At 40.8% G+C, this 13,363-nt stretch overlaps 2 protein-coding genes across 2 annotated transcripts; one reads left to right on the plus strand and one right to left on the minus strand.

Annotated features, from left to right (window-relative positions):
• Positions 1 to 2,209: 2,209 nt before the first annotated feature.
• Positions 2,210 to 8,738, minus strand: nphp1 (nephronophthisis 1). The gene is made up of 20 exons (XM_080507679.1): positions 8,606 to 8,738; positions 8,184 to 8,245; positions 7,981 to 8,041; positions 7,615 to 7,748; positions 6,962 to 7,169; positions 5,975 to 6,076; positions 5,760 to 5,857; positions 5,631 to 5,676; positions 5,459 to 5,546; positions 4,805 to 4,899; positions 4,576 to 4,704; positions 4,352 to 4,426; positions 4,165 to 4,275; positions 4,000 to 4,082; positions 3,679 to 3,755; positions 3,485 to 3,584; positions 3,182 to 3,294; positions 3,028 to 3,101; positions 2,792 to 2,836; positions 2,210 to 2,523 (listed from the first exon to the last, which is right to left on the minus strand). The coding sequence occupies exons 1-20, from the start codon at positions 8,669 to 8,671 to the stop codon at positions 2,245 to 2,247; spliced, it is 2,046 nt and encodes a 681-aa protein (XP_080363805.1). The 5' UTR covers positions 8,672 to 8,738; the 3' UTR covers positions 2,210 to 2,244.
• A 1,567-nt stretch (positions 8,739 to 10,305) lies between these two features.
• LOC308138424 (C-signal) lies at positions 10,306 to 12,668 on the plus strand (the record flags this gene model as incomplete). Its single annotated transcript, XM_080507525.1, has 4 exons — positions 10,306 to 10,632; positions 11,316 to 11,493; positions 12,027 to 12,121; positions 12,241 to 12,668. The coding sequence occupies 4 exons, from the start codon at positions 10,306 to 10,308 to the stop codon at positions 12,430 to 12,432; spliced, it is 792 nt and encodes a 263-aa protein (XP_080363651.1). The 3' UTR covers positions 12,433 to 12,668.
• Between the last annotated feature and the right edge of the window lie 695 nt (positions 12,669 to 13,363).

The following is a 13,363-nucleotide window of genomic DNA, read 5'->3' on the forward strand; positions in this document are numbered from 1 at the left end:
GTTCCAGCAGTAGCGTTGGACAAGCTACTGAAAATGAGTACTTGAAGTACACATAGAGTAATTATTCTACAAAACCTGGCAGGAAAAGTCTCTCGAGTTTCTTTTGCTTGTCTTTCTTACTTAGATTACTTAATAATGTGGCTGTAGTAGTGCTGTAGTGACAAATAAAATGAATTATCAGCTAATTAATAAGTAGCAGCTATAAAGTAACAAGTTACTTCATCTCTCCTTCTATCCAGTCTGATGCACATGTATTTATTGTCCATGGATTCACAGTGGTCTGTTATTGACTTCGCCATGATGATAAATTATATTCTAATTATGATACAAAATGATTTTTGAGTGGCTCAGAGCGTTTTAATTGTCTCACTGCCGTCAGACATTTGAGTCGCCTTGATGTTGTGCCAGTTTTGTTCCACTCAAAATCAAACTGTCCGGGCAGCCAGCAGTCACCACGGCAACAACAGCAACACGGGAATGTGGAAATACAGGATGTGCAATATGATCGACCAGCAGACTGGGCGTCACAGAAAGAGACTGCGGTGTGTGTGTGTGTGTGTGTGTGTGTGTGTGTGTGTGTGTGTGTGTGTGTGTGTGTGTGTGTGTGTGTGTGTGTGTGTGTGTGTGTGTGTGTGTGTGTGTGTGTGTGTGTGTGTGTGTGTACACTTTAGGAGGACCACTTCAAGTGTTCTCAGAGAAACATGAATGTAGTTTTGGACTCTTTAACAAAAGGCTGTTTTGATGTTTAGAGAGTGAAAAGAGAGTTGGATTTATTTCGGATTGAGGTCATGCTGGAGGCTGAGGGGGCAGTGACACATGACTGATGTAGACCTGCTTGGTCCAGTCAGTTTTAAGGAAAGTCGAGAGGAAAAGTCAATTCTTCTGAGAATAAGATGAAAGACTGGTTCGAATATATATTATTCCCATAAATCAATTATTCTCTTAAAGTGAACCAGAGCTGAAAATCCCTAAGGAATTCACTTTCATGCCTTTTTACATTTGAGTAAAGCGAACTGTCACATAGTGGTTCAACGCGGAGCTGTGACACCAGTCTGTGCCCAGAGTGAACCGACCTCCCACTGCTCCCCTTCTTTTATACCTGCCTATAAAAAGACTGCGGCAAAGTAATTATCAACTCTGCTCTGACGTCCTGTAACCCTACACTACTCTACACACACACACACACACACACACACACACACACACACACGGCTGATGTTGAATAAATGGGTGTCACCAAGTCACACAACAGGACTGGAAAAATAAATATCAGCAAATGACACTATGAAGCCACAGTTTCAGGATTATCTGAATTGTCATTAACTGTTTTTTCTCTGTAATGGTTGAAAGTATCTTGTGATTCAGCTGTAAGTTGTAATAGTTGGCGCAAAAATCTCTCCAGCTAAAAACTGCTGATAAATTATGTCCTTACAAAATAAAATGAGTTGAAATTTGTTGAAAATACAACAAAATGTATGGTGTTTGGAGGGGCTGCCAATAACGATGAAGAAAAACTGAAATCGAAAGAGTATCTGACACAAAGTGTCGATGAGGAATGTAACTTGCATAAAGTGAGAACTAATCCATGATATACAGCAGATTGTTCGTAAGCTGCGCATGTTCTAGTTTATTCATTCAGCCAATTCCTTTTCTTTGTCATTTAAAGTGAACACTATTTTGATTGTGTTTGCATTTTATATGTGTTGAACTACGACCAGAATTAAACCATTCATTCATGTATTCTTTCAAAACAGTTGTTGGGGGGGAGGGGGGGTTCCTGTGTAGCATTTGCATGTTGTCTATGCAAGCAATCTTGCAATCAATTCATGTAATAAAGAAAATGCTTAGCAGTGAACAGCCATCAGCCACAATCAGTGCATTTGTAAACATATAGTAAACAAATATGTTCCGTTTACTTCGCTTGAGTTTTTTTTTTTGCCAAACCGGTGTCGTTTAGTTTCCCAATGCAAAAGAGAGTATTTATTAATATTTTTTATTTTGATGCAGTGTTGTTGATTACAATGTGGAATGTAAGGAAAGCAGTGAGACGTGTTCTTTACATGCCTGTGAGTTACTGTGTTGAATCACTTCAGCCTCAGTTGGATGAAATGTTTCAGAATGACCAACAATTTGTACAAAATTATTTTATTTAGAGCACACGGTTCTTATAATTCTATCAAACAAAAAAAACAAAAAAAGTAGTGTAAAAAATATCAAAGCTCCCTCAAATGGCTTCTGTTTCTGTCACCGCCCCGTACTGACAAGGTCAAAGGTCAACTCGGTCACGTCGAAAGCCAGATGCGAGTGTGCGGGGCTGACGAAGACGTCCAGACCTCCCATCTGTCCCGCGGTGTGCTGCTGGCTCTTCAGAGTGTCCAGGGTGGCGTAGATGACCCGGGCCCGCTGCTCCTCGGAGGGCGGGTCGGCCCAGCGGTGGCCGGGCAGCGACGGCGAGTGCAGGAGGAAATACACCGAGGACATGTAGACTTTAGCAAACTGGTGTTTCAAAAAGGACGAGTCTCTCTGTGAACAGAGGGGAGAGGAACTGTCCATAATCACATCTACCGGTACTCATTTTTTTAACTCTTACGAGAGGAGCTACATCTCTTTGTCCAGACTGACAGCGCCCTCTACAGGTGCGTCTTGCTATTACAGCGACATCAGTTTTCATCAACAACACTGACTCTACTAAAAGATACTACTTATTTATAGTCTCTTTTCTAACCACTTAATTACAGTGAAATAAATAGAATAGGATCAAAATGTTTCACATTATGACACACAAGCACACCTTCTGTGCTCGGCTCATCTTGGCCTTGGCGTCCATCCAGGCACTCTGAAAGAGAAGTCATGATTTTAGATTTGACACAATCACTATGTGATGTAAGTCTAATCAGTTTAATGGATTCTGCATTTAAGATTTCTCTTTTCAACAATTGATTTTAATTTTTCTTTCTCATATACTCAGTCATTGTTTTAGCATTGGAACAAACAACATTACAATATATTAGATTTCAAGTTTCTGACTCTGAGTGCATCCAGGAGGTCTGTTTGTTCCAGCAGCACAGGGAAGGTTGAAAGGATCGGGCTGCAAATTAGATCTGAAATAGAGAAAAATGCAAGAATATACTCTTGTTTTTGTTGTTGTTGTTGTTGCTGTGAACATGTTAGAGTCTGTTACCTGCATTCTGCATCGTGGGCCTGTCCATCAGCAGCGTATCAGCCAGCAGCTGCCTGTGGAAGGCCAGCAGATGGACGCTACTCTGACAGTGTAATAGAGTATCTGGAAGAAGACTGGGGATGAAAAGATACTGGTTTTGTACATCTGAGGCTGGGACGTCAACGCAGGGGCCTTATGTTTGGCACCCCTGATCTAAGGTGATCCATCCATGTATTCAAATACACCTAATGAGGAATATTTGCACTAAATTATTTGATAAAATACACTGTGTTTAAGGTACAAGGCATATTTTTTCTGGCTCACTTAAGCTGCGTTCTGGTCTGGTTGTTGGCGGTTTTCAGCTTTACAATCAGTTTCGGCTGCCGCCTGGCCTGGAGCATCTGCTGGAGAACACCGCCTGGAGCTGGGAGGAAACAGACACACTGATTATAACACAATTCTACCTCATTTTACCCTCACATGAATGTTTTGATATTAGGTTTGTCCCATTTTCTTACATCCTCTGGTAATTGTTGGCTCCACTGGTACATCCTCCTCATAGGGAGTCCCACCGTTCACTGGGACCTCGTACGTCCTAGACACAGAAAGCATTTTTCAACACTGAGCAGCTGAAAAAGTCAAGTTCAAATTCAGTGTGAGGATGAAGCATTTCAGAATATCTTTCACAAGTAATACACAAGTATCCTTTTGTGATTTATTTGTGGATATAAATAGGAGTGAGGTTATTTTGGGTTGGGTTTTTTATTTTTTAAATAAAAGATTCTGATTTCGGTGCATGGAAACGTTAATTGCAAATGTAGTTGTATTTGTGTATTTACCTGTTTGGAAGTGGATTTCCTGCTTCATCGGTCAGTTTTAGGAAAGCCCAGCCACAACTCAAGTCTCCTCTCTCACCTGTGGACTGAAACAAACACGCATGCTCATTAAGTTCACATGACAGCAGAAAAACCTTTCCATCTCTCTTTAGTGTTACATGTACATACATTTCTTATAAAAGTGACTCCAAGTTCAAAGAGGACGCCGAGGTTGGGAGAGACAGAGTTGCAGCGTAGGAAACAGTCTCCATTCATTAACGTGGGCAGGATGCCGGTCATCTGGAACAAATGGAATTAGGATTTGCTGAATATCAGATGAGGTTTTGTTTAACGGTGACGTGAACGTTTCCGATACCCTTGGAGAGAAGCTCCAGGTCTTTGGGCTCTTGGAGTTGTAGGCTGCTCTCACAGTGTGGATGTTGCTTAAAATCTAGATCACAAGCAAAGCAACTATCAAACACAGCTGTGGTTTTCAGATTTCAGAATGGACAACAATTATTATCTGTAGTGGAAAAAAAAAAAAGAAGAAGATTTTAGAATTCAGGGCTGAACAGGCCACAGAGGTGTAACTCCTGATACCTGAGTGCCATCGAAGGCACAGAGTCGAACGTGTCGGCTCAGGACCTGAACTCCGACCCCCGGAGTGGGAATCATCCGGCAGTTCCATAAAGTGAAGCAAACACACGTCTTGACCTGCCGTGCACGGACCTGCATGCAAGAGAACTCTCGCGTGAGCAAAAACATTTTAACTCAACAAAGCCTACTGGAGGCCCAACGTCACGTCTGAGTAATGTTTAGGAAGACTCACCCTGCCAGTGTCAACGTCAAGGAAGAGATCCTTAAAGGAAAGCTGTGACTGACTGAGCTCCGGTTGAATGTAGTGACTCCCTCTGTATTTTACACCTAGAATAACAAAGTCAGTAACAGATATGCTCTTTAATTACAGAGCATTTGTGAGGTACAGACCTAGGAGTACCACAAAACAAAAAAAAACAAAGAGAAGCAAAACCATAAAAGAAAAGGGACATGATCTACAAAAAGACATAAACAAGTGCAAAGGGACACAAAACAACCGTGAAGGGATGAAAAAATTGCATTGAGAAAAATCTTACTTTGGTATTTTGTCACTTGAGGGTCATCGTTCACTTTAAAGCTCAGAATATATCTTTTGAGACAAATACTTCAATCTATTATCTATTGATCGGTCAACCATGAAGCATCTCTCATGTTTGGAGAAGCTCTCATTCAGCTCTTATATTTCATACACAAAAAGCAGAAACTGGCAAAGTGTTGTGAATTGTTATGAGGCTAAAAACGATAAACACCACTGGGATTCATTCGGCAGTATCCAGCAAGTAAAACTTTGCCACTGCTGCTTTGCCAGGCTTGTGGCAGACTTTAATAAGTATGAATGGTTGTGTTTTGGGTTTGAAATGAACTAATACGTTTCCCCCGTACTGACCTTCCTCCACCAGAAGTTTATTGAGAGTTGATGGTCTGAATCCGGAAGGGATGGCCCCCATGGCTGACAGCACATCGGTCGCATCAATCTAAAACAATACAGAAGTCGACATCATGCACAGTTCAAAATTGTACATTTAAAATACTTCAAACAGTAGAAAATGTAGTCCAACCTCAGTCAAGGCCTTTCTGACAGTCGACCAGTTTGCATGTGAAGCGCTGACGGAGAAAAAGAAGCAACGTGGGTTTACAAATATTGACATTCATATGTTAGAGGTGGTTGACGGTTCAAAACCCTGCACCTCTTCTTCTCTTGTTCATGGGTCACTTCTTCATCCGATTCCTCGTCATCGTCACTTTCATCGTCTTCATTTTCACTGTCTTCAACGCCAGAGCCGGTCTAACACATCACAGGTGTATTCGCTGAACGTCTTACAGCCGTTATGAGTACGGCTGGCCTCCTGTGAGGGCAGCTGCTCATACTGACAAGCTGAATATTGGAATGCAGCGTTTGTACCTGCAGGAAGGTTTTTGGAACAACTCCTCTGTTGCCTTTGCTGTCTTGAGCGAGCCACCATCCATCTGACGTCTTCCTGATGATGCTCACGGCCTCCCCCTGCTGAAACGCCACGACAAGGGAAACGTTAGGGAACTTCATTAAAACTGCTCACATGGCAAACCCACAGACGAGTTCCGCTCACTCAATTCATTTACATGGTGAAAAAACTACATTAAAAAAGATTTTAATGAATGAATGAATGAATAAATAAAATTTAAAAACCGCAGTTGTATTACATTCTTTTGACAAGGGGGTTCTAACACTACATTTTTGAAGCAGCTTGGCAACAGTTTGTATTTAATGCCCCCTGAATTGTGAAACACTTCCACAAAAAAACAAAAAAACAAACAAAATTGTACTTAATATAATTAAACAATCTACTGCAATCTGCTTGTGATGACTTCCTCATATTAAGATGTGTTTCTTACATTTCAACCGCACCATTAGCACATATGTAAAGAATGAGGTATTAGGGGCAGATGTTGATATAGAATGTACCAGTAAGCCTATAGTCACCAGAAAGGCACTCTCTCGTTACTTGGAACAGCTCGTGACTCCGTCTTGAGCCTCAGTTTTGTTTTAAATTTGACATTTTAAGACAGAAGGAGGAAAGTGTGCATGCTCCAACAAGTCTCACCTGCTCATGGCTTCATAAATGTCCAAAATCATATAAGATGAATGTTATTTTGTGTGTGACACGGACAGTGCTTTTCTTTTTTTAACCTTTTGCATCTCTTACAATAATATGGTATTTACAAGAAGTGGGTCCAGATGAACGGATACAAAGGATTTTTAACGTAATTGAGGCGGTTACGACAGTTAGTCAACACGGGCTTCACTCAACCTTTAAAAAAAACCTTTGTGAAATTAGCAGTTCTGTCAGTACAGCCAAACACACAATTCCAGTATGCTTTCAATTCGTCTCAGAATGAAGAACTATTGTACCCGAACAGAGAGATCGCCCTCCTCCTCTCCTTTAAAGTCACTCAGGACGGTGTAGATGCGGCAGTTTGAATGAAATGGCGGCTTCATTGCTCTCTTCTCCTTTTCAACATCATCGTCTTCACTACTGTCTTCGTCACTGCTATCTTCATCATCATCCTCATCATCCTCATCGACAACTGCATTCTCACCGTCGTCCTTTGAAACATCACTGTGAAGCAAGTATTGGAAATGTTAAAAGCTATTTGAAGTTTTAAATAAGGTTGCAAACCTTTTCTTCCCCCCACAATCTAATAAAAACATTTCAAAGTAGCACTTCTATTTGCTGATGAGAACAAAAAGTACATTTTATCTTTTTTATGCTTTACATTGGGAAATGTTGATGTGAGATGGAACAACTGAACCACTTTGTTTTGGAAGATCAGGCTGTTTATGGATCGCAAAAGTACGAAGCCCCAGACATTACGTCTGACATAATGTTACACTGAGGCCACAAATTGACTGGTATCCAATTAGTATTTTAATGGTCACATATGCTTTATGGCCGATGTCACATGTGGGGCTTTGTACAGTAGAGTCTTAATATCTTAAATACTCATACATGACCCATGTCAGCTTTTTTTTCTTTCTCTGTGATGTCCATGGAAATCACTGACCCTGTGGAGGTGCTCGGTCCTGGTGGTGAAAGCTCCAGAGAGAGGCTGTTCAAACGCTCCAAGATGCTTTGCAGTCGTGTTTCTTCTTCCCGTTTCCTCTGATCATAGTTGCCCACTGGAGCCAGCTCGTCTGCCTATTGAAAATCAAGCAACAAGCATTAGGAGTTATGTGTTTTTCCAACTAGTTCATGGGTTTTAATGGTGGGAAATGAAAAGCACTGACTCAAAATCTCAACCACTGAAACTGTACAGGATCATGAGATGTTCACTTTTAAAACATAGTCAAGTTATTTTGAGATTGTATTAAATATTATTTCTGGGCGGAACTGAACTGGTTTGCACAGATTGAATGCATACGTCACCAACCTTTGTGAGTTTCTTCAGCAAATGTTGTGTCTTCTCCACCAACATCTGCAGTTCTTGACATCTTTAGCAGAGGAGACATTCAGACTTTTAGACATTATGTTATCGAGGGACTGAAGCCCACTAAATCACAACAGGTGAAATGCAGGCTGAGGAAAACAAGCGAAGCCCTGATGAGGAGGAGTTTATAAATCACAATCATTTACTTTCTCGATGCATCTTCAATAGTTGTGACTTGATTCTTTACATCCTTCACGAGGCTGTCAACCTGCACCAGAAGAACAATAACAGGAAACATCACCAATGCAAAGAAGACATACACAGCTGATTATTTTCCGCATGTAATAAAATTATGTAACTTGTGTTGATTATTTCCAGTTTATCACCACAGACAGAATCTCTCTGCAACTGTTCACGGATAATGTAGCGAGAGCAATACACAACTAAAGACGGCTCATATTACACAATATATCGACTAGAGTTCAAGCCTTCATTTTACTGCGTTGATAAAGAGATCTGACAGTGTTTCCGCTTCATCACATTAAGTTATCCGATCACAGTTAATCGAGACATTAACTTTCCATCAGCTGTGATTCACGTTACGTACAAGCGCGATCCTCTAACAAACCTGCTTTTCAATGTTGTCCACTTCCCGCTGTGCGAGCTGCAGCGGGCCTCTTCTTTTCAGCGGCATTTATTCTCTGTTTATTCTCTGCTTTGAGTCATAAAGTCCATGCGTTAGCTGTTAGCTTCGTGCTTAGCCTGCGAGCTGACGCTATACGTCCACTGGTTGCTTGGCAACCGACTTCTTCCGCGGATGAAGTGTACTGCCTGAACCCTTCAAATATTCACATTCGTCATTTTGAATGCGTTTCAAATCATTTAGGGAAACATTATAATATACATATTAATATAATAAATGATAAAGGAACAGCAGCAAATATCTAACAATCTTTTCCTTGTAAACAATGGTAGTTTTATTGCGCGACTGCCCCCTGTTGGTCTGGAAGAGGAACCTAAATTTAAATACTATTTCTAATTGTTAAACGTGTAACTAAATCGTTCAAACCTTGCTACAGTTTTATGGAGTTACTCCTGATGGTTTTTCTTTTTATATTTTTTGTAAGGCAAATTTTATGATCAAGCCATATTTTTTATTGCATACATAATATTATAATAGCATGATATTGTTGTTGATCCTGTACTCCTCAGTGGACTTCAAGATAATAGTTAATCTATAAAAGCACTGCAAACTGGGGATCCTGCTTTTTACAGACTCAAATCCCATCAATTACTGTATTTGAGTTTGAAAAACAGAAAATGAATCATGAAACACTGATACTATTTTCTATATTGTCGACTGACTAGACTTCACCCCAGTCATGTTTCAATACAAACTCCATAACTGAAAAGTTGATAAACAAATGTGCAGATGCCAGACTATTCTATTTTTTTCTATAGAAAAGTAATGTTTTTGTATAATATGGCATCATACGTTATTGTTCATCTTACATATACTTGATATATTACGCCCAACTCTCATACAGTTACAAATATGTACATTACCCCGGCATGACATAAACAGACGTTTTAAGAGTTACTCAGGTGGAACATGTTCACTGCAGGGTCTCTATACTTAATGCTTTCACTCATGTTCATATTTCATTTGTTAATTTCCAATGATATATGACTTTAAACGTTCCTGTTGTGATGTGATATTGCTGTATTGTGTTTTGGATTTTAGCATTTTATTTTATTTGTTGCATGTTGTTGGACAACGCTTTGGTACACTGTTTTGTTTGTTTGTTTGTTTGTCTGTCTGTTTGTTTGTTTGTTTGCGGGGGGTTGTGCTACAGGAATAGACTTTATTGCCATTTGTTATTTTGGGAACTTTGACTCACATTGTTCCTGTACACCAATGAATCCCAGAAAAAGAAAATGTGTTGAGCAACGCTTTAAAAGAGTATCCCACTGGAATTGATCAAATGTGTTCTTCCAGACTACTCCAATGCGGTTTAAAAGTGGTGTAATTACACATTTGAACCAGCAGAGGACAGACTTTGATTGTTATTAAATATGTTACCTTCATGGTTCCTCGTTTTTGCTTCCACTTACAATATTATCTTTAAGATTTGATAACACAATCTTCCCTTTTAGGTTATTTGCGGCCTTGGATTTAATAATGAAGACCTTTTTATTTAATAAACGCAACAATAGAAATAATATATCAACATGTATATTTTTCCAATTTTAAAAGTACCATTTTCCATCCCTTCGTGTGTGAACCTGAAGGCACCACGGCTCCTGCTGGTTATGTCACTTGGCAGCATGGCGGCGCCCGTCGCTCTGATCCAAGGAGCCAGCAGAGGACTGGGGCTGGAGTTCTGCAGGCACATATTGAAGAATAAAGGCCTCGCTTCTGTAATAGCGACATGCAGGAACCCGGACGGTGCGGCCGAGCTGCGGGGCCTGTCCGGCCAGCACCCGGGCAGAGTCACGATCCTCAGCCTGGACGTGAACCGGGAGGAGGACATCCGCGGAGCCGCGCAGCGGGTGAAGGAGAGCTTCGGCCGGCTGGATCTGATCGTGAACGCCTCGGCGATGCTTCACCCCTCTGGTAAAGGAGAAACCAGCCTAAGGGACGTTTCTTCGCAGGTAAAGACGACTTATGGCAGTTTAGTTCATATTTCATATTGCTTCATATTTAAAGTTTAGTATTAAATTCACCTGTAACCTTGGTACTGTCAGATCATTCAAATAAATTAAACATGTACACCAAATTAACACGTTTGAAACCCTCATAAAGGTTTTCCATATTAACAGTAATAGCACAATATTGTGCTGTTATTGCAAGGACTTAAATCCATTGTCAATGTTCATGGGTAAAAATAAAATCCCTCGTATTTCCACCCATGTGCACCTTTATGGAACCTGAACCATTTGATTAGTTAGTGCAGATCGGTGTCAAATATTCCATATATTAAAAATGCAAAGCAGTCTATCCATACTGGCTTATCATGTGCAAGGTTTTGGGGAGCAGGAGCCCAACCCAACTAACTATGGGCAAGGTCAGGGGGGACCCTGGACAGATCAGCAGTCTGTCACAGGGACAGACTAACACATCTTGGGGCAAGTTAGGGTCATCAATTGGACTATGGGAAACCCCCACACACATGGGGAGAACATGCAGTCCTCATGTCATCATAATTTCAGTTACTTGGTTATATTCCCCTTGTTTTGCTTGTGATATTCACATAACATCAATTTAAACGTCAGAAATACGTCTCCAGAAAACACATGTACAGTGTTCCATACATTTGATTTATTTTCTGTTTCAGGGCATCATTTCCACCTTAACAACCAACACAGTGGGTCCCCTGGTCATGGCTAAATACTTTGCGCCACTCCTGCAAAAGGGCAGCGGGGGTTTTGGTCAGCATCCTGCGGACAAAGCCAAGCAGCACAGCGGCATCATCGTCAACATCACAGCCAAAGTGGGATCCATTGGAGATAACGGTATCTCAATAAACACTCTGCATACAGACGATGTTTGTTGGCTTCACCACTGCTGCTTTGGGGACAAGCCGCTTGAATTATTTCAGTCAAATACAGCAGATGGATTGAAAAGATTTAGATAAATGTAACTATTTTTACATGAGAAATCATTTATGGGTTATAAAGAACTCTGCTCTGACATGTAGGGACCACAAAAACAGAGCCATACTCAGTGATGGCCAGCCCATACACCTTGTCCACATAGCACAGCCCACAGATCGGAGGGACTTAAAGAAAGAATAAACTTGGTGAAGAAAAGAGTTAATGTAGCACATACACACATGCGTGGAGTGACAGGGATGATCCAAGCATCATAGAAAATCCCTTTGCAGTTCAAATCTATCCCAGCATATCTAAAAAAATAATAGGTCAGGGCCCATGTGGATTCACAAATATTTCTTATCAAATAGAAACATTGAAAGCACAACCTATTAAAGTACAGCAAAGCGGTGTCAAACTTGGTGCTTAAAACCAACCTCACCCTCTCCCCTCAGGTCTCGGCGGCTGGTACAGCTACCGAATGTCTAAGGCAGCTCTCAACATGGCCACCAGGAATTTGTCAATAGAGCTGAGCCGCAGTCGACCCAAGGTGAGTGCAAACGCTGGGGGGAGGGGGATCTATTGCAGTGCTTGTTGTGAAACTGATGGACAGCGTGCTTCCAGATGCCTTTTAACCCACAGCTTGTCGTCGTCTACGCTTCTTTCCAGGTGGTGTGCGTGTCTTTACATCCCGGAACCGTCGACACGGACCTCTCGCGGCCTTATCATAGAAATGTGCCTAAAGACAAACTGTTCAGTGCCGAGCACTCGGTGAACTGTCTCATGAACGTCATCAACACACTGAGCGTCGAGAAGACTGGGAAGGCGTACAACTGGGACGGGTCCGAGCTGCCCTGGTAGAGTCGGTATGACAGGATGGGTTTTATCACTGGTGTTCTTCAAAGTGGATCTCAGAAGTGATCAGGGCTGAGGCTTCTGGCTGATTCAAAATAGGTTTGCATATTTTACTACCTCAAAGCCAGCAACAGTGTCAGCATTTCTTTTAACACTTTGCTGATAACACGCTTGTCGAAAGGCCTTAAGATTTATTACTCTGTAACTGTATTCTTCATGCATTGTGGTACAGTCACACTTCATTTTGGTAATAATGACAGTCTGTATTATATTGAATAAAAGTCTTGAATTCATCAAAGTGTGTGTGTGTGTGTGTGTGTGTGTGTTGACCATGATTAAACCTATACTTTTTAACCAGAGAAGTATATTTCTAAAAAGGCATATTTTAAGGTTTCAATGCAAATATTAAAAAGAAAGAACATCATCATGGTAGCATTTATTATTTTTGGAGCGTCTTTGGTGGCTGTGGCTAAGTGGGAGAGCCACAGTGTGTTCCATTCATAAAAGCAATAGATTACACTGCCAACCACATTACCGAAGCATGTTAGAGGTGATTTAGTCAAAATTCAAGTCAAGTCAAAACGTTACAGGACCATTATTTCTGTCTTTAGATAATAACAATCATACGTAATTGTATATATTCAACAAGAGTTACATTCCGCCATTTAAACTGTGGGGGAAAAAATGGTATAGATTGCTGCACATTTTCTATGAGTTTCTATGTTGCAATTGACATAGAAGAAAACATTGAGCGAATGGTGAGACTGAACTCCTGCTATGGGATTTGCAGTGTTAAACTGATTCCAATCAAGTCTGTGTTATAATGTTCATTTATTAAACTTCAAATGTAATAGAGGCCCACTTTAATTCCATCTTCCATGTGGATCAATTACAAAACTGCCAAAATTATCCAATGTTTTGATGAGAGGATAACAAC

Source organism: Blennius ocellaris (assembly GCF_963422515.1).
Source record: "Blennius ocellaris genome assembly, chromosome: 13".
Classification (NCBI taxonomy): Eukaryota; Metazoa; Chordata; class Actinopteri; order Blenniiformes; family Blenniidae; genus Blennius; species Blennius ocellaris.

Bases quoted from the DNA above. Each gene is read 5' to 3' on its own strand.
- nphp1 (XM_080507679.1), bottom strand. From the start codon at position 8,671: ATGCCGCTGAAAAGAAGAGGCCCGCTGCAGCTCGCACAGCGGGAAGTG. The intron at 5,858-5,974 runs GTACAAACGCTG...GTGATGTGTTAG, and splicing joins TTCCAAAAACCTTCCTGCAG to ACCGGCTCTGGCGTTGAAGA. The intron at 3,585-3,678 runs GTAAGAAAATGG...GTTTCCTCCCAG, and splicing joins GCCAACAATTACCAGAGGAT to CTCCAGGCGGTGTTCTCCAG.